The 24,994-nt window shown below is 43.5% G+C and overlaps 1 protein-coding gene across 1 annotated transcript; it reads left to right on the plus strand.

Moving 5' to 3' along the window:
• Window positions 1-2,942: 2,942 nt before the first annotated feature.
• Window positions 2,943-23,631, plus strand: LOC119028481 (PH domain leucine-rich repeat protein phosphatase 1-like). Its single transcript, XM_037114523.1, has 17 exons — window positions 2,943-4,908; window positions 11,641-11,837; window positions 12,341-12,466; window positions 12,589-12,737; window positions 14,676-14,822; window positions 15,860-16,087; window positions 16,283-16,485; window positions 16,596-16,656; window positions 16,759-16,854; window positions 17,705-17,860; window positions 17,997-18,197; window positions 19,460-19,622; window positions 20,401-20,531; window positions 20,647-20,763; window positions 20,979-21,173; window positions 21,311-21,548; window positions 21,753-23,631. The coding sequence occupies exons 1-17, from the start codon at window positions 3,297-3,299 to the stop codon at window positions 22,911-22,913; spliced, it is 5,181 nt and encodes a 1,726-aa protein (XP_036970418.1). The 5' UTR covers window positions 2,943-3,296; the 3' UTR covers window positions 22,914-23,631.
• The last annotated feature ends 1,363 nt before the right edge of the window (window positions 23,632-24,994 follow it).

The raw sequence follows: 24,994 nt of genomic DNA on the forward strand, positions 1-24,994 counted from the left end.
ATACTTACATTTTACCTTTACTCAAGTAACACTTTAAATGCAGGACCTTTTACACATTATACTGTGGAGCTCATAAGGGTGACAGAGGCAGGGGAAAAGCTTCCCCTAAACCTGCTGGTCCAGGTGCAGAGTGACCTGTAGTGGAGGAGGGCGAACAGTGTGTGGGTGGGGTGAGAACAGTCCTTGATGATGCTGCGCACCTTTCACTGACACCGCTTTCTCTGGAGAGCCTCAATGGAGGGGAGTGAGGAACCGGTGATGCCTTGGGCAGTTTTCAACACCCTCTGCAGTGCTTTCCAGTCAGACACGGAGCAGTTGTCATACCGCATTTGGTAAGGATGCTGTCAATGGTGCAGCGGTTCACCAGAATCTGAGGAGACAGATGGACCGTCTTTAGTCTCCTCAGGAAGAAGAGATGCTGGTGAGCCTTCTTGATAAGGGTGGAGGTGTTGAGGGTCCAACAGAGGTCCTTGGAGATGTGGACACCCAGAAACTTGAAGCTGGTGACACGCTCAACCTCTGTTCCATTGATACGGACGGGTGTGTGTGTGCCATCATTTGACCTTCTGTAGTCCACAATGAGCTGTTGTTGTTGGCGTACCCCGCCGTTAGGTGCTGGACCTCCTCCCTGTATAGGCCGACTCATCGTTGTTGCTGATGAGACCAATCACCGTTGTGTCATCTGCGAAAGTGACAATGGTGTTTGAACCAGGTACTGATGCTGAGGTCACTGAGTTCGGTGATCATTTTGGAAGGGATGATGGTGTTGAATGCTGAACTGAAGTCAATGAACAGCATTCTCACGTGGGTGTTACCGTTATCGAGGTGGGAGAGGGCAGAATGAAGCAGCGTAGAGATGGCAACTTCTGTTCTCATGTTCGGGCGGTAGGCTAATTGGTGGGGGTCCAGTGTTGGTGGTAGACTGGTTTTGAAGTGAGCCAGGACCAGCCTCTCGAAGCACTTTGTGATGATGGGGGGTTAGTGCAACTGGGCAGAAGTCATCAAGGCTCGCTGCGGTGGAGTGTTTTGGCACCGGCACAATGGAGGAGGTTTTGAAGCAATTGGGGACCGCTGCCTGACAGGTTAACAGTGACAGGTTAACTATGTCAGTCCAGACTGCACAACACTGCCCTGAGGACACGTCTGGGGACACCATCAGGACCAGCAGCCTTTCATGCATGAAACCTGCTCAGTGTGAGGGGCTGGTGGTCTGCTGGGAGCACAGCCTTGATGGCCACCTCCTTCTTGTCCCTGTCAAAGCAGCCATAGAAGTGGTTGAGTGGTTGAGTTGGACCTCTTTGTTCATCCATGGCTTCTGATTAGGGAATGTGGTGATCCGTTTGAGGGTGGTAACACTGTCGATGTTGGAGTCTATACAGTCCAGAACGGAGGAGGCATAAAAGTCAGTGTCTGTGTGGGAGTCAAGGGTAAGACTGGCAAACATATTCCAATCAGTGTTTTCAAATCACTGACTCTGCTCCCTCTGGCCAGACTTTGACTATCCTCACTGTGGGTTTCACATGTCTGATGAGTAGTGAGTACTTAGGCAATGAACATATATGATTAAATGTAATCTTTTGTGTGTGCAAAAAAAAAAAAAAAAGACAATAACTGCAACTGATGTTTGTAAATGCAAAGCTGCCAACTGACAAATTAACTAGCTAGTTAACTTACTAACTAACTGACTAACTAAACAAATTAATTAACCAACTATTTACCATTTCTTAATGATGGTTATTATCATATAAAGTGCTAACGAGTATATTTCTGTTGTCTTTTTGGTATTTTTGTTTTCTTAATGAAGGATCTGAATAACTGTTGCACTGACTTATTAGAAAATAATAAATGCTTCTTAATTTACTAGTCTTCACGGTGATACAACCTCTTTTCCACTAGGTGCCGCCAGAGGACGAGTTACAGCTAATCTGTACTGATAAGAAATTCAAAACTGTACAGCAACTGTCGGGTTAGTTTTACTCCATAAAGTTAAAGGATAAATATCATCAGATAATCAAAAAATATTCTTAGTTTACGAGCATACTCTTAAAATGTGACAGCAAAATAACCGAGTAAATAAACCTACTGCGGTTTGTGTTGCCTTCATGGCTCATTTATGATCGGACTTTCTTTGGCATTCATGTGCTTTTTAGTGAAAAGATACAGGTGATCAATTGTGCTGATCAACAAGGATCAGATTTATTGAAATGTCAAAGCAGTTTATGATAAACGATCTATCTAATTATATTAATGCCAAAATTCAAAATTATTTTTAAAAAGATGTGCATTAAAGTCCGTAAATGTATTATTTTTGGAGGGGGAGGAAGGAGGGAAGGTATCAACTTTTTAAGTTTTGCTGAAAGCAGGGAGATTTGACTTGTTTGGGAGAGCAAGGGAGGCTGTTTTCTTATTTTTTATTTATGAGTGCCCCATGTGTGAGGGGGGCCACGTTGCTCTGTCGTATCTGATTACGCCGTGTGGGAAATAACTCCGCAACAGCCTACAACATCATCTTACCTAATTCATATTTAGGTATATTACTGGGCTGAAGGATTGTAATTCTGGGTGGAGTGAGCATGTGGCACTCAAGCCCTTGCAACCACACTCCTTGAGGCTGTTCGGTGTGTGTGTGTGTGTGTGTGTGTGTGTGTGTGTGTGTGTGTGTGTGTGTGTGTGTGTGTGTGTGTGTCTAAAATAAGGTCAAAAAATAGCCCATACACACCAAAATGGTGTAAAGTATTCGCATTTGAGAAGCAGAAAACACAAAATTTACAGTCAGTGTTTTTGCCTTTTGAAAGAGGGAGTAAACATGATGAGGCTCGCCCTTTTACCAGTTTGAATCACGTAATAAGTGGGATTTCCCCACTTACACACGCCTTTACAAATTCCGAGCGTTCGTGTAGCACGTGAATGCGTCATAATTCATATCCAATGAGACCCCGCCCTGGCCACCGTGTCCCGCTGACCGTCACTCTCATCTGTGTGTTCAGCAACAGTCGCGCCTACTCGCGCTGGCCTCCATGGCGACCAACTAGAAAGGTATTTTGTCACGTCGACCAGCCGGTTAGCTCCAGTGAGCGAGCTAACGGGCGTTCTATGAGATGGGATGATGTAGCGAATAACTCTTTTGGACGAACCGCGCAGTACCTTAGCATGCTAAGCTAAAGTGGAGCCGCACACATTGGCCAGGACAAACTAGCCAGCAACTAGAGCGAGCTAACGGCTGTGAGCTAACGCAGGCTAGCATTCACCTGCAGGCTGTTCTTGCTAACTAACTGACGCAGCCATCGCTAGCTAACATGATGGAAAGTGTGAAGGGAAACGAGCCCGGAGCGCTTTCAACTTCATCAACGCCACAGGGGGTTCTTGATTCTGGCAGCGACAGTAATCTCGCTAAACTGAGTGGATTAACACCGCTGTCTGCGGGGAAGAGAACCTCAATCGGGGAGGATGACGGCGGCGGCGCAGAGGCGAAACTCTTCGGGAAGGGACTCGCAGCCACCTCCCTTCTTCAGATTGCGATAAGGAACGGGATTTATCAAAACCAAGTTGCCAACGCTATCGGCGGTACGGCCAAAAATATAAACATGCCCGCCGTCAAAACAGCCAACATTTACAGTCTGACATCAGTTAACAGCACCAGTTCAGTCAACTCTTTGCTGAGCAGGAGGCAGCAGAGACACAAGCGGAATCTGTCGCTCGGGGCTCCGCCGACCAGCAGCTCGCCCGGCGTGTCCTCCGTCGAGGCGGCCAGCCCCGCTCCCTCTGCCTCGCCTTTGAGCACCCTCAGCCTGGATAGGAGGACTTTTCTCCGGCAGAAGCAGTCAAAGCAGCTTCAGGCCTCGGATAAAACATGGGTGAGATCGGACCTCCGGCGGGGCTGCATACACGTCCACGACTGGCTCACGCCCTCCTACCCGCGGCCGGTGCTGTGCACAATGGAAACAACAGCTCAAGAGATAGCCAGTAAGCTGGAGGGGAGCAAAGCTGGGGCTGTGTTGAGAATTAACTACAAAACTACAACTGCAGTTGATTTAAAAGATAACTGTAAAGATACTAATGGACAGACTGATGGAACTGAAAGCCTCAGTGACAGTGTGGATATCAAAAACACTAAATCAGAGGAGACTGAGCTCTCAAAACAGTTTGATCACGATGCTAAACTGTCCTCTAACTTGTTGGATGATAAAACAGCCAGTAACTCTTCATCTGAGGTCTATCTGAATGAGATCGGGGTGGATCTGAGCCTGAGTGTGGCAGACTGCTATGGAGTCTACTCTGGATCAGATATGGAGAGCAGCACCTGTGAGGACTTCAGTCCAGGTGGACTGAGGAGCACAGAGCACCGGAACTCTCTAAGTGATGGGCTAGGTTTAGGCACAGATTCCTCAATGCTGAGTCCAAATTGTGACAGCGCCACAGAGGGACCTGACCCATTTGAGAGCTCCTCAGATGAAGTGGACCTCACCTCTTCTCCAACACATTCAGCAGGAAACTCTGCTGCAGACCTGCCTGCCACGGACCCCAGCAGCACCTCCAGCCAAGTCACCGCCACGTTAAATGACACTGAGGCCGAAGCTGGTGATAACGCAGATACCCCCAAATTAATCAGACCTCCCTCTAAATGCCCCAGCAGCTCACAGACTCGGCCCCTGACCAGCCAAGCATCTGCCCAGCCTGACCCGGAGATCCCTGTGGGGAGCAAAGCATGGCCAGAGCCCATCAATACTTGTCCGACCCCAGCTCTCTTCATCCAGCTGCATGGTGGAGCTGTGCGACGGCTGGGAGATGATGAGAGGCCTCTGCAGATATTAAATGAATACCTCAGTAATCTGGGGTTTGAAGACCCATGGAGGGTGCAGGGAGAGGGGATGAATCCAGAAATTGGCTGCCTGATACGCTTCTACTATGGTGAGTCTAAGCTGAAGAAAAAAAATCACAGTTCAGTATTTTTATACTAGTGCATTTCTAGAGAAAATATCTGCAGACATATACTGTATGTCTGTGGAAATTTTTACTATTTTTATTATAATTATTTTCCTCAAATCCCTTCGCTGTCATCCTCTAGCCGTAGTTTCACCGTCCCACTTTAGTCGTCTCTGCTCATTCATTGTTCATCCATTCTCAGTGTACTATGAGTGCTGTCATTGTGTTTGGTCAGTCAGACTGTTAAACAAGTGTACGCAATTGTCCTGGCTGGACAATACCCAGTGTTTATCCTATAAACCCACCCAACCCCTCTGTGTGTAGGCCTACAGGCAGACACATCTGGAGGTAACAGGTGTGCTCTGTAGGCACACCAAATACCTAGATCATGAGGCTTTCTGGCTCTCTTCTTCTGCTGCTGCTCTTGTTGTTGTTATTACTGATATTGATGAAGATCCTGTTTTGCTGACATGCTTGGTAAGAGGATGGAAAAACAGCCATGATCTCTTATGGGATTAGCACAACTGGATATTGTTTTTGACCTTGTTTTCACACCATCAGCAGAGACGGTGGAGATAAAGACTCGGGGTGTGATGATAGTGGATGCAGTTTTACTAAATCAACCCTCAGTCCTGCCTGAAATGTTTTGGGTGTGTCTCTCAAGTCTGCATTCCCTCATGAATTATTTTCGTTTTTTAAATTATCTTTTTTGTTTGTTATTTTGTGTTTATGCAACAAGAAAAAAACAGCATAACTTACTTACTGTTACTTCTCATACCAACAACATATTCAAGACTTGGTAGAAACAGGCATTCCTCTGCCTTGAAAATGTTACACATAGAGTTGGACACATTCTCCTGCCGTCCCCTCACCCCCTCTTGGCTTCCACAGTGACATGACAGAAGAACAAAGCATAACGCAGAGTTAGTCCACTGAAAGCAGGGGCCATCCAGCTAGCGCAGACAAACACACAGCCATGAAACAAGCAGGGAGAGGCTGCTGCCAGTCCTGGGCATGGGATGGGTATAGGGATGCTGCTTATTGATACTTCTGTCCATAACTTGGTGCAAAAAATGACATGAAAAGGTGATTATTAGAAACGCTTAAAGTTAGGCTAACTCTGCTGTGAGTTAATTATTACGGATGAGCCTTTTACAATGAATATATATGAATTTTTTACTCCTTAATGTAATAGAATCAGCACCAAAACTGCATAGCAGTCGGGTTCTACAAACAACTTAATGATTAACCAAAAAAATATTCAGGAGATTAGTTGCTGCCCTACTGAGCAGTCACGGCACCAGTGTTGTTCCCGATACCCACCCCAAGATGAAACAGGGAAGTAGAAGTACTTCAGACATGACGGGGACAATTCCAGAGGAGTGGTGTGACTGCAGACGTCATGATGCTGCCAAAATGAGAAGTTAAATTGGAAAGATCCTACTCAGTGGTCCCAACCCTTCTGGCGTTTTTAAACGCAGCAAGGTTAACTATCAAGTCCCAGTTGGGTGATGTATTTTTTTTATGTTTTAATTGGCTTGACATAAAAGTACCAGTTAATTCAAAAAAGGATGTTTTACTCCACACTGCCCTGTCCTCTCAGTTTATCCAGATGTATTGTTTGTTAATGTTGACTTTCATCAGGCTACAGTCTGTCTCAGCATAATCCCCTCGGCAAAATGCAGATTGCCAAGTATTCTTTTTCCTTTTCAAACACGCGCGCACACACACACACACACACACACAATGTGCTGACAGTAAGAGAAAAGTGACCTTACTGGAACTCAGATTTCACCTCCTCAGTGTTTCAGATCTCTGAGACAGTCGCAGCAGCAGACTCAGAAATGCAGTACCCAGAGGTCACTGCTTCACTTCACAAGGTCAAAGAATCTACCGATGAACTCATCTCATACTTCTGCTGAAAATGTACTCAATACCTGCAGACTGTGAAAGCAAACCTGTGATTAAATCCTTGTGGTGCTTCAATCACAGCATCACAGCTGTGCAGCTCGTGATGCTGTTAATGAACTGGGATGCTGCTTCAGATTTAGCCAGTTTATTCTTGTAAGTGTTGCTTATAACCAAGAAATCATGGATGTAAATGGTAAGATCTTCATTGCATTTCAGGACACGTTATCGACAAGATGCACCAAAACATTTTGTTGTAGCTTGAACAGGAAACGGTTTGTGGCTGCTTGATGAGAGACAGGATGTTCCCCATCCAGAGAAATAGACGGAAGGAAAGGGCATGTATGTGTGTGTATATTAACACATTACGTCTCGCCTGCACCACCCAGGGAAGGGTGGGCCCTCACAATACACATTCCTCTTTATTGTTTTGTTAAAAAAGGCTGTTTGAAAGAATGAGATTGATCTGTTCTAAGAGTTGTATGTTTACATCACATTTATCCAATCACAGCTTTATGCAGTCAGGCGTACGTGGTAAAAGACCCCATATGATTGTTAGATTACATCAATAATGCATTGAATTGTTGTTTGTATTGAAGCTTTGACTATATTTGAATCATAACCACCTGATTGAAGTTTATTCCTTCATCAGCTTCCATCATACCTTTATTTATTAACATCGTCAGTGTCTGTACTAAGGGTGTCACGATTTTGATTTTAAATTGAAATCGACCGAAATTAAGTCACAATCTCGAACTTCAAATTAAAAAAATTGAATCGTTGATGCTGCCACACCCCCATGTCACATCCGGTCGGCTTGCCAAGTGGAAAAAAACACACGTGTTAAAGTGCTGCGACTCACCCTTCTCTAACTTAGCCACTAGCTAAGCCAGTATCTATTAGCTACAGCCAGCCAAATGATAGCATGGTGTTACACCATTCCTGTTCAGCTCCCGGACCGTGGTCGGGAAGCACAGGGGAGATGATTCCTCCAGGGCCGAAGTTTGTATTTACCTACGGGCTGAACCCCCTTTCACGTGTTAAGCTGGTCAGGAAATAATACCAGGGAGCTTTGCTGTATCTAGAGGAGCCGTCGCCTTTATTCACAGTCAAACTGGAGACTATATTGTACACTTTATTGCTGTCACTAAAACTGCTACTCCTTTCGCTTCTCCTTCCTCTCCCATTCATTCACTGTCCGCACGTAGGCACGCTCCCTCACTCTCGCTCGCCCACTCACACCTTACATGCTCACCTCACCCACCACCCTGTTCCTGAAAGGGGCGACGCCACTCTTACAACAATGGCAACTGCAGATGCAGGAGACCCATCGACAGATCTTCAACCCCCTCCTCTTTCCCTGAAGTCGCAGGTGTGGAAGTACTTTAGATTTCCAGTGAGTTATGTTGACAACGTTTGCCTTGTCCAACAAAAAGCCACACTTTGCAAGCTCTGCAGAAACTAGATGTTTAAGTTTCCAATTGAATGAAGACATAAGTTATTGTTACATTATGTTGTTAACAAATGTTTTGAATTTGACAATGTAGTGAGGTACATTGCGAACAAAGGTCAGATATTATATTGCATAAAAGTCTAGTCTAAAAATGGCATAGCAACCGAAAATCGAATCGAACCGTGTCCTTAGAATGGAAAATGTAATTGAATCGAGGTTTTGGACAATCGTGACACCCCTAGTCTGTACTGTCACAGCTCCCTGTTCCTGTTCAAACCAAGGGTATGTACAGAACTTGGAAAAAGGAGTTTTCATGTTGGTAGATCCTTTATCTTGAAATGAAGAACCAAAAGCTCTGAAACTATATATGGCAATCACCCAAGTGCCATTGAAAAGAGTTCAGGAAACTGTGTCCTAAACACCTGATAGGGTTTAATGTTAATGGCTGTCTTTACTCTGTGAAATGTCAAAACATTTTTGAAAAATACCCCTCAAAATTTCCCAGAGCCCAAAATGTTGTCATTGAATTGCTTCTTTTGTCCAACCACCAGTCAAAAAACCCCTGACACTCTCCAGTTACTTAGTGTAAACGAAAAAAGAGAAGCAGCAAATCCTAACCAGTAAGTGTTTGACATTGTTGCTGGAAAAAAACTCACTTATTTTTATTTGATTATCAAAATAGTTTTCTTTATGCTGACTTATTGATCGATGTACTAATTGTTGCAGCTCTCATTAACAGATATCAAAAAAACGAGTATAAACTAGGCCTTTCATGATAACAAACTTTGGTGGATGATAAATTGTCCTAGAAATTATTGCAATAAATGTTAACATTGTCATTTTGGGACCATTTTTCAACTAATATAATGATAATGGCATAATAATGCAAGTACACCCTTTCAAAGATCAGTACACTTTTATTTCTAAAGAATATTTAACATTGGAATTGGAATGTGAAGAAGACATTTTAAATATCCAAAACAAATAAACAAAACAACAGAAACAATAAATAAAAAGCACTCTGTCTCTGTTAGCAAAAAAATTAACTTTACATTTACATACAACCAAGAACAATAACCCTAACCCTTTAGAATGTCGTCTTTAATTGCCATTTGTGACACGTACATTCTCCTGGGCAGTTCGTACTGGCTGTCAAATGTTTGCAGCATTTGTGGAAATGCTGGCTTTTCGACGGTATTAAAGGGCTGCATTTCTTTAGCGATGATTGTGGACTGTCGGGAAGACGGAGATGGTCCCTCTGTAGCTTTAAGGGGGTACACACATAATGATAATCAGGCTGATTTTGCTCCGATTTTACCCCTTCCTGACCACGGAATATTATCTTCTGTCTTATAAGATTATCCTATACGATTATCCTGTGGTCTGTGGTGTGGTAAGAGTTCATTTGTCCCGATAATTTGCTCGGAAACGGGCCGCGGCCGACAATCGTAAATGTTATACTTGTTCAGTATTTACGACGAAAAATCTTCGTGTGTGGGGAAAGCTGATGACTCCTGAGTCACTGGCCAACCGCAACATAGCCAACCAGCTAACTGAAGAACACGGAAGCGGACGTAAATAAAAACAGAGGCGAGATCTAACTTTTCCTATGGGGGTGTTTGAGTTAGCCATTTTAATGTTTTTAATGGGTTTAGAGTTGGTGCTAACGTTAACTGTTATGCCCACATACTGGTGGTTAATGCAAGTATTGTGTGTTGTTCGAAAAGTTCACATTCCCTCTTCTATGTCTTCCATGTCTTTCATGTTTTAAAACATTTATTTACGCTTTTTTATATACAGTCTATGCTGTTTTCCGTTTATGAAGAGCCCGGTGACGCTGGGGTTGCTGCCATTGGTTACTGTAGATCACGTTTGATCACGCGATATTTCTGGCTCCGAAGACTAGATTCTAGATCGGCTGTGAGACACATAATCTTTGGAGCCCGGTTAATTTTGCAATTGTGAAGTTATGTTCCCGGTTTTACTGTTCTGTCCACATGCAACTGTGCTTTTGGAACACTGAAACCGTGGTCTTTTGAAACCGGGGTCCAGGGTAAGGTTTTCGACCGATTCGGGTTTCAGCCATTGCGTGTAGATGAGACGACCGCAAATATTCCCATTGCTTACGTCAGAGCTGAGCGCGTGTCTTTGTAAATATTGCACGCGTTCTCCCACACTCCAGCTGTGGGATTCGGCTATGAAACCAATTCCATCTTTGTTTTTATTTAATTGAATCTCAACTAGCTTTACCTCTGGCTTGCTACTCTTCACTGGGCTTTCATGCTGCACTCTGTGTTGTGTCAGGAGCAGGGCCCCGCCCCCCCACACAGAGACAAAGAGTGACTGACAACAGGGTTCACGTGAGAGACACGAGGAAAACAAACAAGCATGCAAATGGAAATTATCAAGGCTGACAAAATTATCGAGCTCATTTTTATTTATCGTATGATTAATTGATATATTGATTATCATGACAGGTCTAGTATGAGCTCTAAAAATCGTAAGCATGTTTTTCTACAAAATCCTTTTAACATTTAACAAAAGAAACAAAAGATCTCAAATATTTAATGTTCTCCTAACAGAATTATGAAATAAATCTGAGTGAGGAAACCAGACTAAAAAAGAACTGAGGTTGAACATTCAGCGCTGTTAGGAATTGGTAAGTCCCTGTGAAATCTAAGTGACGCTCTGTTGAAGTCACTGGAGGAAGCAACAGTGAGGATCTCTGTGCTGGTGCTATAAGACATTACGTAACAAGCTAATCTGATTTCAGGCCTCTCAGTGGATCAGACTTCACGTGTCTCCCTGCTCTTGTTCTCTGGTGTGTGATCACCAGAGCTGTGAAAAAACAGAGCAGACAACACTGTTTCATAAGAGAATATTATAAATGCATTATGTTATTTATATGATTTGCATAGTCAGAAAGATTGTAGTCGACTTAACTGTGTTTAAACACGCAGTTAAGTCAGGGGAACTCTGTGCTGTTGGTGTCCTTAGTGTTTCTGTCCAGTACCCTGTGTTGCCTTGTGGCTGTGACTGAATTCTGGTTGCTTTTAGTGTCAGGGAGGGGTTAATGTAACAAATCACTCTCTCTCTCTCTCTCTCTCTCTCTCTCTCTCTCTCTCTCTCTCTCTCTCTCTGCTTACATAACCACACAGAGCTCTTGACACTCTCTCTGTCTGAGGGAGAAACCCCAACTGAGAGTTGATTCATAAAACTTAGACGGCTAAAAATAATATGTTCTATTGAGCAAGAAGGCCATTTGTTAACACTAAAATTGTATTGTAAATTATACAATAAAATTGTGTAACAATCACATTCAGGCTCATGTATTAAGGTTGTATCTCTCTTTCCAGGTAAGCCTCGCAGTGTGGGCGGTTCTGAGCGTGTGCAGCTTTCTGGGGTGTTCAACGTGAGGAAAGGGAAGCTGGCGCTGCCGGTGAACCGCTGGTCAAAGCGTCAGGTCACACTGAGTGGAACCTGCCTCATTGTGTCGTCTGTGAAACACGCCCACACCGGCAAGATGCATATCCTCCCTCTGATCGGGGGAAAGGTACTTTCTGAAGGGCTTTCATGTCTCGAACTTGTTTGATTAGTATGCTGGCTTCATACCACTTCATCCCACATATCAGCCTTAAAGGGGCAGAATTCCTCTCTGTGGTACAAAACATTTTATTTTTATTTTTTCTGCAGCTGTAAGCTCCTCCAGGTTACACTTTAGCTCCGGCACTATTCCCAGCTAACCCTTAGTATTCATTTAGATCATTGTTATAACAGCCTAAATTCAGTTATTACTTTCAAGATAAACCTCAGGCACCACTCTGATGAAGGCACTCTGAAAATGTTCTGTGTATATAACGTGGTATATTAACTTGAGATGTGCAACATGTTTTCATCTGGGTTTTAGTTAAAGCTCACAATCATATGCACCTTATTGCGTGTTCTCAAAGTTGGAGTGTGACTTTTCCAAGCAAAAAAGGATGGATTTGGGCTTTAACACTTTACTTTTAGGATACTTTTAGGAAAATGGAAATTAAAATGTTTTCTGTCCTTTAGGTGGAGGAGGTGAGGAGACACAACCACTGTCTGGCTTTCAGCTCAGCTGGTGCTCAGAGTCAGACGTACTATATCAGCTACGACTCTTACACTGAGCATCTCCGCTGGCACAGGACAGCCTCAAAGGTACTTAGGGTTATATGTCCGCAGTAATGTTTATTTATCTTGAGGTTGATGGTAGGATTTTATACATCTTGTCGTTGTCACAAGTTGCTCATCACGTTGTCCTGTCCGTCGCTCTCTGTCAGATTGCGTCCCAGAGGGTGAACTCAGTCGACCTGTCCTGCTGCAGCCTGGAGGAGCTGCCATCTCAGCTCTTTTACAGCCATGACCTCACACACCTCAATCTCAAAAACAACTTCATTTCCCTGCACAAAGGTGTTCCAGCACTGACCAGGTGAGTTTCTGTCACTCCTGCACTCACTACACTCAGACTGAATCTACTGCACCCTGTGTGTTAGGGAACACAAAAACAGGAGGAGCCAACAGATGAAAAGCAGTATTCGCCTCTTTGTCTTTCTCTCTTTTGGATGTGGAACGTCCTTCAATGGCTTTTACTGTCTTGGGAACTACCATATGCTTTAGAAAGGAAGCGGCTTAGATCAAATTACAGATGACGTGTGAGTGGGAGATTGTGAAGTTTGGATGATTAAAAGAGAGTCACATTGGTGATGAGAGATTTGACATGCAACCACCCGCCGTCTGGGACACAGGGCTTTTCCTTGTTTCCCAGGTCAGCTGGTCTAATTTGTCCAATATCACAGTCATTTGAAGCTCTTTCTTTGTGAGTGCCTTATCAAAATACTTTAAATCTGAAATGCTTACTGAGATCAAATCCAACCTAACAGGTAGCTACAATAATGTCTTTTTACAGCTTTAACAGCATCTGAGCAAAATTAGAATAAAACTGGATCCAGACCTACAAATAAAATTAGTAGCAATATTTTGGAACCTTGTGCTCTGTCATACCTTAAGCACCAATTTGCCAGTATTCTCAATTTTTAACATTTTTACAAATCCGAAAATGCCAGATCTACGTGTCAGTCCATCTTTCAGTACCGACTGTCAGCCGCAAGCTGTTAATCAATTATTTTGATTTAGAATCACTTTGAGTTTGCCTACTTTACATAGTGTTGCTTTAATTGTCCACCTTAATGCAGCCACGCCGGTTTTCCTCTCCTTTCTGTATCAGCAACATCATCTGCTTTCTTCATCAGCATTCAGTTTTATAAAGAAGCCTGAAAAACACACCTTGCATTTAGGATTTTTCACCTGGGATTCCGTTTTCAGTAGGTGAGCTGCGTGTGGAGGAGGCAATACATTGTTTGTACAAAACAACGGCATGAGTAGACTCAGATCAAGTAGTAGAGGTTGCATCATTATCAGTGCATTTACAGGAGGGAAGTAATACCAATGTGTGATTGAAAGTAGAAGGGAGGTGTGTAGCGAGGGCAGATTGCGTCCTATTTATCCTACACGGATGGTGTTATTCTCTTGTTGGATGAAAAAATTATTAAATGTAAAAATGGTTTGCCAGATAGAGATGGGTGGCTGTTAATATACCGAGGCAGGCAGCCTAAGTAAAGTCTATGTGTGGGAAACACTGCTGTTATCTAAATGTCAAGAGGCATTTATGTGAACATCAAGCTGTATATTTTTTTAACAAATATTTTATTTCCCAAAAAAAGCAGAGCAATCTTTGTTTTAATCTCTTCTTTGAGCTTCTGATCCATTATTTACCTTCAGCAGTTTCTCTTGATTTTGGCGCCTCTGCTGCCACTGTTTGTCAAGAGAACATGATGTCAAACCCTGACATTTACATGGTAAAATGAACATGTATATACTGTGTATATATATACACAGCCATTGTTCCTCCAAAATCACACTTCCCAGGCGGTGTTATGAGGAATGTGTTTTTCTTGTGGTATGACTTTCCTCAGTCCTTAGTCTTTCACCCTGACCCCTCTGTGAACTGGATTAGGTTGAGAAAGCCAAGGAAGACACACGCACACACACACACACACACACGCTACCGAAACCAGGCGCTGCATTGTTATGGTGAAAACTTTTAGTCGTGTAAACACTGAGCTTTAATTAGTGTGTGTACACTGAGAGTTTTTTTGTTGCATCCTTGAGACCCCGTGCAGGCTTCCTCTTATAATTCTTCTTCTTTATGACTCATGTGTTACATAACTAAAAAAGTGTTTTTGTTGGAGCCTCTATTGAGAAGAAAATCTGATTACAGCACTGACAGATTTATCTCTGTCCTTCTTTGTCTGCCCTCTTCTTCCTCTCCCTCTCTCATATCTCAATGACTCTCACTGTAACTCTCTAGGTTTTGTAAACTGAGAAGCCTCAGTCTGTCAAATAACACTCTGTCAGAGTTTCCTCTGGCCTTGTGTGACATCTCCTCGCTAACGGAGTTAAACCTGTCTGGAAACCGTCTCTCGTCACTGCCTGCAGACGTAGGAACCATGCACAAGTAAGTGATGTCTGTTTTGCAGTTATTAATGATAACAGAGTTGAACATTTGGCAGGTATTTGCCCAAGCGCAGAGTTTATCCTCAGTGACCTGCACTTTGCTGACAGAGACATCAGGCAGGAGTTGTTGTCAGTGTGCTTCCATCAGTGCAGATTAATCTGTCTCTGTATTAAGTGAACAAATGGCTGAGCACCAGACTCCTGTCCTGATGGTGCAGAGGTTTTGTCCAGGTGATCAAACTGCAGAGTCATGCTGCTGCTGCCTCTGCATCACAGGGAATTTGGGGTCAAGTGCTCAGTTACTGCTGTGTCCAACAGCAAATTGTATCTGTGTGTGTGCATAAACACTTGTTCTTGCATGTGTGTGTATGTAATATAAGTGAGTCAGTTGAAAGTTTCTAAGCATTGGATGGAAATAAATCCAGTTTCAGACACATTTCAGTATTTTTCCTCGTAACTGTTATGCATAATAGATAGAAAATAATAGCAATACCCTTATATTTTACATTTCCACAATGGCAACACATGACATTTGTATTGCTATAGCACATTTCATACATCACTTCAATTCAGAGTGCTTTACAAGGTAAAATTATAGCCAAAGCTAGAGATTAATAATGAAAAAAGTACAGTAAATCAATACAAGAGAAACAATGATATTACAACAGTTGAAATCAAGTGATGATAATAAGCTAAAATAATACAGTTAGTACTCATATTTAGGTGCACAATTAAATTAGAATAGATTAATTATAAGCAAAAGTTCAAAAGCTAACTTAAAAGCCATTACAGTTTTGGTGTTATTGACCATACAGTAATTTGTGATTACACAGAATAAGTTAAAAAGTCAATACAAACAACAAGGACATATATACTGATCTTATTTTCATCAAAAATCATTTTAATCTCAGTGAAGGCATGTTTTTTTTCCTCGTAAACTCACCTTTATTGTGAGTTTCATGGATAGTGTTAAAACATGGATCAAAATGTAGCTAAATCATCACTCTCAACTTAACTCCCTTCTCTTGTTGTATCCAGCCTGCAGACGCTTCTCTTGGATGGTAACTTCCTGAATTCACTTCCTGTAGAACTGGGCTCTCTGGAGGGCCTGACCTACCTCGGCTTGTCCTTCAACTCTTTCAGCTGCGTCCCTCCCGTCCTAGAGAAGCTGCGGGGCATGGAGAGACTCTGTCTGGCAGGGAACCAGCTCTCTGTCCTGGATATAGCTGGACTGCAGTGGCTGCCTGCTCGCCACATAGATCTCAGGTAAACATAATCCACAAGGACATATTTTTAGATGCAGCTCATCTAAAATCCAACACTTTCCGAGATGCTGCAGGAAGAATCTACTCTGTGTTATTTTTTGCATCGTTTTGTCCTGATTCAGAAATCTTAAGCCCGAATAATTCAAGTTCAGTGTATCCCACTTTCTACAGTATTTCCTTATGTTTCTGTTCTCAGACTAAACCGGCTTCAAAAGGTGACAGTTGGACACTCAGATCAGCTGGTCCACATCGTCCAGCTCGACCTGAGAGACACTGGTTTACAGGAGCTGGATATCATGCCTCTCTGCAGGCTGGAGCTCCTCCGCTGTGACAGAAACACTCTCTCCAACCTCAGAGTCAGTGGCCACGCCCTCAAGAGCCTGCACGCTGCACACAATGGTACAGATGTTTGCTGTGCGTTGTATCGATGTTAAACAGATCCTGTCTGACACTGCATACACAATCACAGTCAAACTCTAAAAAAAAAAATCTGCATGTTGTGATTGTAGAGCTGAAGCTGCTGGAAGTGCAGCCGGTGCCAGAGAATCTGACTGTTCTGGATTTGTCCTGGTATGAAGACTTTATGAATACTTAACTGTCCTATTTACTGTGTGGGAAAGAAGGCTGTGTTCTTGTTCTCAGTGGGGGCTGACTGTATTTGTTTTCTTTAAGGAACAAGCTGGGATTTGTCCCCGAGTGGGTATCTGAGAGCAGCAAACTGGAGGTGTTGGACATCAACCATAATGCTATTACAGAGCTGCCCGTATGGTGAGCATCTCACAAAACATGCAAACAACTGCAGCATATGTCCACAAGTTTTTTTCACAATTAAACTGTGTAGGCGGAGGTCCTTCGAATGCAGAAGAAATGGTGGGTAGCTGCAGTTTTATGGCTTACGTAGCACGTAATTATAGTTTTCTAAAGGACGTTAAACACAAAGCTGGTGATTAGATGCATCAAGCTTATAGAAGGTATACCATCTTGAAGGTACCCTGCATTCACATGCTCCCTGGATGGTCTCATATCCCCAGTTGGGAAGTCACTCTTCTTTGTTGTTGTTCTGACTTAAGGGGTCCTTGACATCAATTTATTTCAGCTGGGAACTCATTTTTCTGATTATTTTGATAAAACACGAATACACCGTCAAGTTCTGTCTTACCCTACTTTCAGACAGACGTTTCAAATACAGCCTCCTAAATCATTTCAGAGACATCACTGTGTTTCTCTGCAGCTCTCTGGCAGTGCTGATCAGTCTTTAGGCTCAGATGTGTTAATTGAAAAGGTTTCATCGTAACCTGTAGCAACACACCCACACTGATTCAGGGCTATTTTCATGTACCATAGCCTTCAGATCATTTGATTGCAGCATTTTTAATGTGCATACATGCATGGTGATGATGCTCTGTGTATCTACAGACTAGATGAAGCGCAAATACAATTCCAACACAAGCTCAAGTACTCATTCATTTCCCCTCCTTGCGGCCAGTCGTGATTCAAGAGTTACTTCAGCATAAGGTCACTGTAACAAAGGGCTACACAGCGTGCTGTTCTGTCTTCTCTTCAGATTTACAGTCCGCACACAGAGAGGCTGAGCTCACTGTGTGTTTGTGTGTTGTAGGTTGATGTCCAGTGGGAGCCTGAGAAAACTGCTGGCAGGCTGGAACGAGGTGTGTCAGCTGGCTGAGAGGCTGGAGAGATCCCAGCTGGAGGTCCTGGACCTCCAGCACAACCATCTGACTGAGCTACCACACAACCTGTTCATTAAAGCACAGAGGTGAACACAATGACACAGCATCCCTCTTCTTATCCTATTTCTTCTAGCTCACTTTGTCCCTTACCACCAGTCTTATTTTTGACAAGTGATTTGTTCAAGCACTAACTTTGTCTCCTCTGTTGGGATTTCATCTCAGCTTGCGATACCTAAATGTGTCAGCCAATAAGCTGGAGAACCTCCCTGCAGCCAGCCTATCAGAGGACAGCTTCAGCAGCCTGGAGGAGCTTTATGTGACCAATAACAACCTGACAGACAAGTGTGTGCCTCTGCTGACTGGACACAAACACCTCAGGGTGCTTCACCTTGCCTACAACCAGCTGCAGACCTTCACTGCCAGGTAAAGATTTAATCAGTGTTGGACTTCGATTAAGTGGCAAAACAAAAAGGTCACACATAGACGCTCCTAAAAGTGTTCTTTGTTGGAGTTATTAAATGGGACCTATGATGCTTTTCCTCAGTTTCTTTCATGTTGCCATGTTACAGGGTTAGTTGTTGATGTTAAATGTGCAAAAGTTTCAAATCATGAGCTATGTAAAAAAAGTAATCCCTGTGAGCTAAGAGCTCAGGTTTCATGTTGCTCTGAGTACTAGGTTTCCAATGTTTTTTCCTTCTTTAATGATAATCTGATGATTTAGTCTACAGCTCATTCATTGGAAATACATGAAGCACAAGGACACGTCAATTCACAAGCTCCAAAAAGATATAAAGCATCGCCAACAAAGAATATGATCAGGATCATATTTTATTGGGAAAATATTTTCTGTTTTTTCCTCAGATATTTTCCAGCTGCTCTGCCTCGACTCTTTGTGATTGATAGAGTTTCATGATGGATGGTAAAATAGCTTTACTAGTTGGTAAAAGTAACTGTTTGCCAGTTATCCTTGCAGTTAGCAGTCCCTTTAGCAGACCCTCCCCGCTACATCTCCTCATACTGAGTCTGAAAACCTCCTTCTCCTGGTGGTCCAAAGCTCCTGGGTTAGAGATGTAAACCCCTCTTGCAGTCCTAGCAGAATCAGATAGCTAAAAGCTAGCTTTTATAGAGGCAGGCCTCACAGAGTCAGAAGGTAAAATGGCTTGTTTCAGACTGAGTGTGCACTGAGGGCTAACATAAACGGCCAGTTTAAGATGAAATAAAACGGTCATGGCTGAAAGAACACAGAAAAGACAGCGGACAATGAAAAAGGTGCAAAATCGCTGGCAAGTGCCTGACATCACAGTGGATCTCTGGGAAGCAGTGTGGTCCAAAAATACACCTACAATTGCAGCTTCCGGAGATCCTTGAGACTGAGATCTCTGACCACACTGAGGTTGAGATATGAGACTTCCTCTGACTGTGTGTGATGGGAGAACATCACCCAGTTTTGTGCACCTATTTTCAGACTTGTAGGTCCCTTAGGCTTACATTAACTCACATTCCTTTACTTTGATGAGTTGTCCTAATCCTACAAACACAGGACATTATGATCCAGGCTAAATTCTGAGCCTCGGACCAGAATCTGCTCGCAGACACAGGAGAGATGAGTTTGATGAATGTGGCTCCCAAAAATAAAGTCTGCAGTGGCAGCGTTGTGATATAACCGTATCTCCCCCTTCCTGCAGTAAACTGGCACGGCTGGAGCAGCTGGAGGAGCTGGACCTGAGCGGCAACAGGCTGAGGGCGGTGCCCACCACCATCCTCAGCTGCCAGCGTCTGCACACTCTCTCCGCCCACTCCAACTGCATCAACGCATTCCCAGAGGTTCTCCAGCTGCCGGAGATCAAGGTTAGTCTGATACACGCAGGTGTTTTAGACACAGCTTCCTTTCATTTAGCTCTGGTGTGTAAACATGTACATATCTCTCTCCACTACACAGAACATCCACACACACACACCAGCGGATCAAGCTGTGATCCAAGTCAGGTGTCTTGTGGAATTAATTTAGGGAAATTAAAGATTCTGACAGACAACATCACTCAACTCTGATGACAAAAAATGTTCCACCAGTCTCTTTTTATATCTGTCTGTCTACCTCCGTGTTCATTATTGGGTTAGGCCAGATCAGGAAATCCTTTGTAATCTCCCTGTAACTCCCTAATCTGCCTTTCCCTGAACCCAAATGACTGCTCCATTCTTCTGTCTGTGCACAAGTGTGTGTGAAGTAAGGTTTGGGACAATCATTTATCCGTATATGCTTCATGATTATGTATGTTTTTATGAATACATGATTTTTGTAGCCAATATAATAAAACAGTAGCTTCAAAATGAGATGAAATATATTAAAGTGAAAACACATGTATATCATATCAACCAGCAACAGCTGCACCTCACGTGACAGATCATATGTGGGTTGTCTCTGGGAAATATAGCATCTTATTAATAGACCTGCTGTGTTTAGCACACACTTAATCAAAAAGTTTAATCTTTTCATCAGACATATTAATAACAATGATTTAATACATTTTTTAGACATTTTAGATCAGTGAAGATTCTTCTGGAATTGTTTTGTAAATTGAATAGTGAGGTACACAGAGATTGAACTGACTCTTTGTCACTTCCTCAGTGTGTTGACTTGAGCTGCAATGAGCTGACTGAAGTGACTCTGCCAGAGACGCTTCCTCCCAAGCTTCAGGAGCTCGATCTCACAGGAAACCCCCGTCGCAACCTGGACCACAAGAGCCTGGAGCTCCTCAAGTATGAACCACAAAGATCCTGCAGTAGTGATAATTACAGGGAAATATGTTTGACTTGTGAAAGAACTGGCTGACCCTTTGTTTTCTTTTTTCTTTTTTTTTTCTTTTCTCTGCAGTAACATCAAATGTTTCAGGGTGGATCCATCACCTTCAGCTCCATGTGTGAATGAGCGCCACGGTGCCCCGGCTGTCTGGAGCCACGGCTACACAGAGGCCTCTGGAGTCAAAAACAAGTGAGTCCTCCCACTCTCTCTTTTCTATTCATGTACTTACTGGATTTATCTCCTCTGGGATCAAATTGTTTATCTCTCAAAGTCTGTAAGAACATATTTAAGTAAATGAGTACAGTGGCCATTTTCAAGGTGGGGGCGTTTTGTCGGTTATTATCTCGGTCTCTTTGAATAAAACATAAATAACGTATTGATGTTGCGATTTTCGGTGTCCTCAGGCTGTGTGTGGCTGCTCTGGCCCTCGACAGCTTCTGCGGGATCCGCGAAGCTTTGTATGGCGTTTTTGACGGAGACAGGAACGTTGAGGTGCCTTACCTGCTGCAGTGCACCATGGGAGACGTGCTGGCAGAGGAGCTTCACCGGGGCCAGAGGCAGGAAGATTATATGACCAACACTTTCCTCACCATGCAAAGGTAAACACACAGCTTTATATGATTCCCTCAACAACACAGAGAAAACTTTCACAACTCTTTGTGACTGTGATCGTGTACACACACACACACACACACACACCTACACAGCTCAATGTTTATCTGTCTTTCTCCTGCAGGAAACTTGGCACAGCAGGCCAGAGGATGGGCGGCTCTGCAGCGTTATGTCATATCAGACACGACCCGGTGGCTGTTGGTGAGCACGGCGGCTGCTTCACTCTGAAGGCTGCCAACGTTGGCAGGTGCCAGGCGGTTTTGTGCCGTGATGGGAAAGCTATGCAACTCTCCACCACACACACCGTCAAAGAGGAGGCAGAGTATCAGAGGGTCCGACAACACAACGCAATCATCACAGAGGTAAGACAACCTCTTGTCTTTCTTGTGTTTCACTAGTGCTGAAATGAGATTTTCTGATCAACAGCAGTTGAATTTTGATTATAAGTCACTCATTTACAAAGTTAACTGTCATAGACGGATTACAAACATCATCAGTAGTTGCAGCTCTCATTTCAGTTTTTGTCTGAAATTTACAGAGCTGCCCTTTATCTTCCTCCTCTGCAGGATAACAAAGTCAGCGGTGTGACTGACTCCACCAGAATTATGGGATACTCCTTCCTGTGTCCGTCTGTGACCCCCAGGCCCCACATCTCTACGGTGACCCTCACCCCTCAGGACGAGTTCTTCCTCCTGGGCAGCCGGGGCTTGTGGGACTTGTTGTCTCCCAACGAGGCAGTGGAGGCAGTCAGGAACGTTCCAGACGCTCTGGCTGCTGCGAAGAAGCTGGTGACATTGGCTCAGAGCTATGGCTGCTCTGACAGCCTCAGCGCCGTAGTCGTACAGCTCAGTATCACAGAAGACTGCTGCTGTTTTTGCGAGCCACCACCTCCACCGCCCAGCCCTGGCCTAGGTGCACATAACAGCACACACCCCTATTCAGCAGGTGGTGATGGCGGCATACCGCTCCCGCCGGCCTCTTCTGGAACAGTGAGCGAGCTGAGCAGCGAGTTTAGCACATCTGAGATGAGCAGCGAGGTGGGATCCACGGCGTCCTCAGAGGAGCCGCCGCCACAGACCGAACCACTGACGTCCCACCTGAACCTTCCGGGCCGAGTTGGCCTGCGGAGACCCGTCTGTGGAGGCGGAAGCTTCCAGAGACAGTTCTCCGGAGCTTTGTCTGATAACGGTGTAGACAGCGAGGACGAGGAGCCCATTGCAGGTGTCTTCTCTAATGGCAGTCGGGTGGAGGTGGAGGCTGATGTCCACTGTCTGCATCGCCACGATTGCCCAGCACCCCAAACACATGGTCACTCTCAATCAAGCACAAACATCCCTCCTGCTGTCATCTCGCATCATGAGCCAGCACCTCTTCCCTTCTCTTCCCCGTCTCCTTCCCCCATCCCTCCCTCCTCTCCCTGCCTCAGCAGGGAGCCTCAGTCAGGGACTCTGGGCCGCAGGGCTCGAGCTAATGGCTCTGTGGCCTGCCAAGGCAAGAACCAGGACCTCATAGAGGAGGCGGCCGATGCTCCCGTCAGGAAGCAGGGGGGCTACTTCAATGCCCCTGCCCAGCCGGACCCTGACGACCAGCTCATCATCCCGCCAGAGCTGGAGGAGGAAGTCCGACAGATCATTCAGCAGCAGCAGCAGCAGGAGCAGATCCAAACGCACAACCAGCAAACACACAGCTACCAGAAACCTGCAGACTACTTTGTCACACCCCTCTAACTTCTGCCCCCCATAACAACATCCAGGATTTCAGTTTCAGGGATGGAGAACTCTGGAACCAGGTCTGCTGCTCTTGATGCTCTGAACTGCATTAAATAGTTTGCTCCCTCCAAAAGATTCTGATGCTTGTGGACCAGAGAGACAGTTCTTCGTTTTTTACTTTATTTTCTACGGTCAACTCTATGCCCCTTGAAACGCAATGCAATTTTTATAACACTTTATGTTGATTAAATCTTCATGTTATTGATTTTTATCATATCTTTAATTTGAAGAAGCACTTTGACTGCTTTTTATTAGACCTTACAGATTAATTTAATGTTAAATGGTACGTGGAGATATGGACCATTCAGTTTTTGTGTTGTAGCAGACGTTTCCCCCGTTTGTCACGGCTCATGGCCTTACAGCTGTCGGAGTTAGTAAAACTGTTAAACTAACTCCTAGGAGTTTAATACTTTAAAGTGACCTAGTCACTAAAGCATACTAATATTCTCTGAGAGAAAAGATGATTATTTCAGGAGGCTGATATTCCAGGTTTGTGTTCTCGGGGGTGTGCAGAGTTCAGGGTGGTGCTGCAGTGGTGAATAAATGCTGATCCTACAGTTGTTACCAGCTCAATGAATGTTCTCAGAACAGTGTTACAGACTTCATGACAACAGCAAATCGCACAAGAGAGCTACCTTTTTCTAAATAATAAATGAAAGTTTTCAGATAACCGCAACATGTTGACTTCGACTTCTTGTTCCATCTGTTATGTTTAGTTTGTCAAGATCTTTTAAAGGATGTCTTCACATTTCACACAAATTACAAGATATGACAAGTTATCCAGCCATGCAGATTAGAGCTGCACAATACATCGTTTCAGCATCGGCATTGTAACTTGCACAAAAGTCACATACCAGGAAGTGCAACATAAAGTAAAGCTGTCCTGGCCATTTTATAATGTGTATTACAACATAGTAAAGAGGTATTTAAGAAAGCAGCAAGTCTAGAATAACATTATCTCTGTTTCAGGCCAAATTATGGGTGTTTTAATGACTTCTAATCTTTAAAGAAAAAAATACCAAACATTTTCTAATTACATATTCTCAGATGTGAGTATTCACTGCCTCTTTTTTAAATTTTTTTCAAACTATTTTTTTTTTCGCCTTTTCTGATCGTACAGCTTGAAGAGTGTGACAGGAAACAGGGTAAGAGAGGGGCAGTGACACGCAGCACTATCACTCTACCAATTCATATAAAGTAGTAAAAAATGCCAAGGTTGATGACTTTTCAATAGCTTTGTGTGCAATCAACCATCTATAACACCCAAATTGTCAATTTACTATCACGTAAAATAAAGAAAAGCACCACATCATTACAAATGGAAAAACTTGAACAAGAGAATGTTTGGCAATTTTGCTTAAAAACTTATTTAAACGTTAAAGATACAGCCATGGTGAAAAGTTTACAGAAGACGTGTATTAGGGTAGTCTTCATTTCCAATGATTTCTACAGTTCACATTCTTCTGTGATGGAATGAGTGGAACAAATATTGCTTTGTCACAAAGAAACACGTCATGAATTTTGGTTCAAATCTGAATTTATTATCGGTCTTCTGAAAATGTGACCAAATCTGCAGGCTCAAAAATATACATACAGTAAATTCAACAATCAATTTAGGTGATTATAGAAGACTGAATCAAATGTTCTTTCTAGCATGGCCTCTGTACTTCTGACTGATAACAGCTGGTGACTTTCCAGGGCCCATTTTAATAGTACTACAATAATACTACAAAGGTAGTGTCTAAAGAGCTCAGCATGGATCTGAAAGAGTCCATTATTGATATGAACAAGTTAGGAAAGACACCTGGAGCCACTTCAAAGTAGTGAGAGGTTCCAAGATCAACTGTGCAAAGAACTGTTCCAGTATAAAGTGCACGGCACAGTCGTTTCACTGCAATAATCTGGAAGAAAACAAATTATCACCTGTTGCTGAGAAGAAACTGATGGATGGTCAAGAGTCAACTAAAAACAACCAAAATGAAATGAATTAGAAGCTGCTGGAAGACAGCTGTCAGTGTCCTCAGTCAAGTGTATTTTAC

The sequence above is a fragment of the Acanthopagrus latus genome, chromosome 11, assembly GCF_904848185.1.
Source record: "Acanthopagrus latus isolate v.2019 chromosome 11, fAcaLat1.1, whole genome shotgun sequence".
NCBI classification, from domain to species: Eukaryota; Metazoa; Chordata; class Actinopteri; order Spariformes; family Sparidae; genus Acanthopagrus; species Acanthopagrus latus.